General features: G+C 35.9%; 1 protein-coding gene across 1 annotated transcript in view; it reads right to left on the bottom strand.

Annotated features, from left to right (window-relative positions):
• The window catches only part of LOC128866550 (troponin C), a 29,498-nt gene extending 26,066 nt beyond the window's left edge, over positions 1–3,432 (bottom strand). The window contains exon 1 of the mRNA XM_054107372.1: positions 3,329–3,432. Coding sequence (XP_053963347.1) covers positions 3,329–3,346 — 18 coding nt within the window. The 5' untranslated portion in view covers positions 3,347–3,432. The remainder of the gene's footprint in view (positions 1–3,328) is intronic.
• Positions 3,433–6,000: the final 2,568 nt, after the last annotated feature.

Genomic DNA, 6,000 nt, shown 5'->3' on the forward strand with positions numbered 1-6,000 from the left:
CCGTCCCTACAACGAATTTTAACAAAAGACTTACAGATGTGCCCATACAAAAAGCAAACTGTACATCGTGTAATGCCTGTTAACCGTCACTTGCGTGTGAATTACTTTCAAGTTATCCTCAATTTCAATAACGAAGAGAAAGATTTTGTGTCAAAAATCATCATGAGCGACGAGACACTTTTCCGTTTAAGCGGATACGTCAGTAAGCAAATTCTGCATTTTTAAGGTACTGAAAATTCGCGTGCAATGCACGAGGAGCCATTACATCAACCTAAACATATTGTCTGATGCGGCGTTCACGGGGTAGGAAGGATTTGGCTGTATTTTTTGACGATGTCATCGACAATATGGCAACTGTTACTGGCGAATGCCATACCACCATAATAAACGGCGAATTTTTGGCCAATAAATCGATTTTTTATTTTTTCGATATTTCGAAAGTATAGTATTTTAAAAATATACTTATCTTAAACATATACAGCACATTAACTGGGTAGAGAGCGGTCCGCGCGCTCCTGTACCTCAAATTTAAAACTATTTTTTCTCGAAACGACCTTTCTCGGCCTGGTGTTGTCAAACTAAAACTATTTAATCGAATCGTCTTAAATTATATTATTATTTCAATTATATATTTCGTATTCTTTTTGATTAAAAAACTGAAAACAAAACGATTTTTAGAGTGACAAATTCAAAGCCGCACCATTTTCTCAATTTTTGTGTTTTATTCTATGGCGGGACATAGCTACAGTCATACTGAATAATAATTTTCTTTGTTTTTGTATTTCAGATAAATAGAAGAGCCAAAATGGACAACACCGTCCAGGTCCAACTTCAGGAGGGTCAACTTTAGCGCCATTTACAATATAAAACTATTAAAATTAAATTTTTTTTTTTCATTTTTGTATGTAAAAGAAGTTAAATAAGAAGTCTAAAAAATTTAAATATCCTTTTAAAAGAAATCCTGAAAATACCATAAATTTTCGATATCTAGACCACCGGGGCCCCTTAAGGAGAATATTGCACCTTCAGGAGGATAAACTTCAGCGCCATTTTTAAAACTATTAATATTAAATTTTTTTTTCATTTTTGTATGTAAAAGAAGTTCAAGAAAAAGTCTAAAAAATTTAAATATCGTTTCGAAAAAAAATCCTGAAAATACCATAAATTTTCGATCTCTAGACCTCCGGGGCCCCTTAAGGAGAATATTGGACAGGAATGCGGACAGTTATCATAGGAGATCTTGCGGAAAGTCATAGAAAATACTATAAACGGGCACAAATGTGAATCAACAATGACAGCAACCACTTGACAGATGATATCTTTTAAACTTAAAAGAAAAAATTGCAAAGGTCCAAATAAAGATGTTCATCATGCAAAATAATTTGTTTTTTGTTTTTTATTTTTCGTGGTTAGTAAAACAGTTGACTCAAAAACAAAATTGTATGATTAATTTTGCGCCAGCTTATAATCTTTTTACCTACAAACAACCTGCATCGTTTTCTTTAAAAATTGGAAGCTATTTGTATTACTTATTACAAGCTAAAAAATATATGACAAGTTTTTGTATGTAAAAAGAATTGATAGAAGTAAAATATCCATTCACTTTATGCGGGCAAGCAAAAAGTTCTAAGGGTGTTATTTAAAATATGAAAGTAACATAGTTAGTGTTGGGTCCCTGCTGTTAATATTTTTAGTTTTTATAAATCGCAGTTTGTTAGTATTCATTTTCAAGAAATTTATTTTTATTGCCCACTAAAAACTAAACAAAGATTTTATAACACCAAATTTTTACTCTTAATTAAGTTTTTCTGCGCCACTGGAGGCTGGAAAGTTTAGTAACTGTATCCAAACTATAACTTCGAATTTAAATATTCTTGAAATACAAAATAAGTTAGAACTCACTGGTTATTCAAGTACTTTAGTAGTCAGCCGTGTTTTCTTTTTGTATAATTTTCATTTTACATCTATTTATCGCGACTGCGAGTTTAATAATTTTGCAAGTTATGTAAGTCGCATGAAAAAAACAATTAGCCCGATTTATTCGACTTAGATCAACTATACGCTGTTTCATTATTCCCCAGGTGAAAAAGTCCACATCCCAATTGATAAAAAAGCAAAAAAAGATATATTATATATCAGCCCAATTTCACAAGTCTCTCTTGAGACCAGTTTTTGTGCTATCAGAAAAATAATTTTATAAATACTTGAAAACGTATAATCGTTTGGTGTCAAGTTCGGAGTTTATGGTTGATGTAAGGGCACTTCTCACCAGAGCTCTCAGATCCACCGGTGCATTGTCAAAGATGTGAGGACTTGTCTTGACACAACGCCCTTTCTATACGCCATTTCTGGCCCCATATACGCGATCGACTATTTCAATTTGTTCAGTTATTGACAGATGCGGTACGAGTTATGGGTTTGGATATATTTATTCAAACAACTAATCGAGAATTATTCCCTTCCAATCACTCCAAATACACAGCTAAGCCATCTTAGCTATTATCGGCGTTTAGCGATCGTTTTGGCAGGCTCCACGTGACTTAACTGACATCTTTTATAGTTCTCGTATGTGACCCATCTTTGATCGCCAGTTACCATCCGCTTCAGAAATCGAGAATTGGACGACTTCTCTATGTTTTAGCACAGAATTACGAGATCAATGCGATGCAAAGATTAATTTCTGGCAATACGAATGGTACGCCGAATATCTTTTTGTAACCAGCTTCCTGTAAATGATGTTCTGGTTAGTCTTCAGTTTCTAGGCAATGTTATGAGTGCTCACAGATCAACGTGACAACACGATTTCCAAGATTATACGGAAATGTACATTTTCAACGATTGATCTATCAAGGCACGACCCTACTGTAATAAAGGGCCTCCAAGCATAAGACCGATGCCCATATTAATGCTGGTACAATCGTTAGAATAGCCATTTTACTGCTTTATTCGATGTGATATTGAGTTTATAAAGCACCAAATATTTTTAAGCCACCTACTTGGACTTCGCTTTTCAGTTGTAGTCGTACTTTTATTTCGGTACTCTTTAGCACACAACTTAATTCCTAAGCATAAAAATGTCTAAGAAGTTGTTTTGAAGCATAATGTCACCTTTAAATTACCATATAGTGTGACCCGATGTGATGTACGCATCCCGAAATATGACCAGAAAATCACCTAGTATTTCTATTAACCATATCATTTAAAATAATCATAACTCAAAATTTATTACCAATAAAATTATTACTTTTATATAAATTAATTTTATAGACAAAAATGTTGATATGTACGAGTATGTATGTATGTATGCGAATATTGTAGCAATAATTACCATTGTAGAATTGCCCATTGTGTGTGTGTTTTTCTTTATTCTACACTCTTGCACGAAAACAAACGGAACACTTCAAATGCACTTGTCAAGCACTAATTACACTTCAAATGCAACAAAGGCATCAACACACACGCACACACGCTTGCAAGGAATGAAATGCGAAAACGCCTATAGTTATACTATACAAAATATTTATAGACTGCAATTTATCTTCTAAAATTCGTTCGTTTTATTTCCAATATTTTGCGGATTTTCTTCTTTTTTCTTCCTCGCTTGCGGCAGGAGCAATGGCGCGTATGACGGACGCTTGTCGTTTGGCGTGAATGAATTTGAATTCTTCCCGTTTTGAATCAGTATCAAGACTAAACTGGACGATGGAGACAGCGAGTCAATTGTCTACGTCAAGGTACACTTAAACTAACACATATACGTGTATACTACACACAAATACAGATTCACCCACAAATTCATAGTAGGAGACAGATAGTCATACCCTGCCCCTCTCCGTGTATATGGATGTATCACCAGTCGGACTGCCAGCTGGGTGCCGGCTGGTGGCTGCTGACTGATGGTAGGTGCCTGGTGGCAATGGCGGCTGCTGATCGGCTTGTGGTGTCTGTCATTTCAAATGTTTTCTTTTGGAAATCTACTATAATCTCATTAAAATATCATTCATTTTGGCTAAGCTCCGACTACATATAACTAAAAGACTAACAACACAAGCAGGCAATCAAATAAGGGGAAAAAAACTAAATAACTCAAAGCGTGTACAATAACAATAACGCCGCACAACGGAAACATCAAACCGCAAGAGACATCAGCGAATTTGCATTTGTATGTGTGACTGTATGTACCTATGTATGCATGTACGTATGCATGTACGTATGCCACTTCATGTGTAGTGAGCTTGGAGAAAAGTAAAGCGGATATTGTAGTGGTATGTACTTGTGTATGAATATATATATGTATGTACATATGTACAAATGCTTATTAAATATAATTATACACTTTCAAATAAATATTTTCGAAAATCTTTCTAAAATTCCAATTGCTTAGCAGTCAACGGTACACGAAGATTTACTTATTAAGGTGCACAAACTCATTTTTGCTCATGCATCTACAGGGTGTTCGGTGGTGGAATTAGAAATTAAAAGCTAAATTAAAAAAATGCTATTGACATAAGTTTATTTCGATAACTTTATAAAGAAATATTTTGAAAAAATGATCTCCTCTAAATGGTGACCGGTGGAATCTGGCCTCCGTATCCCCCTGGAGAAGTGATGTGGCCATGCCATCAACCTCGCGAACAATATTTTTCTTTTAGTGCGGAGATGGTCCCTGGATTTACTTCATAGAATTTACTCTTGAGGTACCTCCATAGAAAAAAGTCCATAGGGATAAGATCGGATGACCTGGGTAGCCAGGATGTTGCCACCAAAACAGCTTATCAGTTTGTTTGGGATGAAACACGCAGTATCGCCGTAGTCCATCTGGCTGTGTGCGGAGTGGGGCCATCTTGCTGAAACCATATGTGTGTACTGAAGGATGAATGATCTCACATTATTGATAATAAAAAAAAAATAATAGCCGATAAGAGACATGTCAGCAGAAAATATTTGCCTTCGATAATTAAAAAAAATATGGTTTAATTATTCCACTGCTTGACAGTGCACACCAAACCGTCACTTTGGGACTGTGAAGTGGCTCTTAATGTTTTAATAGTGGTGCCCAATAACGGCAATCTTGCTTATCTACTCCTCCATTCCAACGAAAATGGGCTTCCAAAAGATACGGTTTAGCGTACGAAATCGCTCCATCATTGTCTCGCAGACATTTTTACGTAAATTGAAATTATTGGGCTTAAGCTTTTGCACGCCTTGAGTTTTGTAGAGATAAAGTATAATATAAGATCCTTCCTCAATATTTCATGCACACTAGGTTTTGAAAATACCAGGACAACCGCCCTCTTGCGCTCGGGCTGACGCGGATTATCGTGCAACTTGTACTTGTACCCAGGAGCTCAGTATTTTCATTTGTTCTACAAGTCCGGCTGGGCCCCGGCCGTGCGCTGGTTGCAATCCAACTTGTTGCTCGGAACCTTCGCACCTATAAACGAATCAAATATTTACTTGAGGAATCACGTAACCGTTTAATATTGTAACATGACAAGATCTATCTCGGCCTTGAGATCGGATTCAATTGTGAAGACACATAGTTCACCCGTTCACCGTGACATCGTGACTAAAATAACCGCACGATCAACGGAGATAACGCGTCCCGCCCCCATTCATAGGATCAGCGGTTGGTAGAAACTTTAAATTTAAAACCTAAGTCTAAGTCTAAGTACCGGACACCCTGTGCATATGCTTTTCATAGTGAATTGTATACAAAAAAAAAATTTTTAACTATAAATGCGCTCACAAGTTTTTTATAAACTCATTTTGGGTAGAAACATCACTCAATAACATGCCTCTGTGAGAAAGTGTTGAGAACTCTGGAGAAGTTGAACCAAATATTATTAAAAATATTACAATACCTACTTACACACATATGTACGCACCCAAATATAAGCATACATACTTTCGGATATACAGGTATAATTATTTTCACACATCAATATCGATCACTGACTACTTCCAAATTTTCAACTGCCAGAGGCACTCGCTTCGGCG

This window comes from Anastrepha ludens, chromosome 6, assembly GCF_028408465.1.
Source record: "Anastrepha ludens isolate Willacy chromosome 6, idAnaLude1.1, whole genome shotgun sequence".
In the NCBI taxonomy this organism is placed as follows: Eukaryota; Metazoa; Arthropoda; class Insecta; order Diptera; family Tephritidae; genus Anastrepha; species Anastrepha ludens.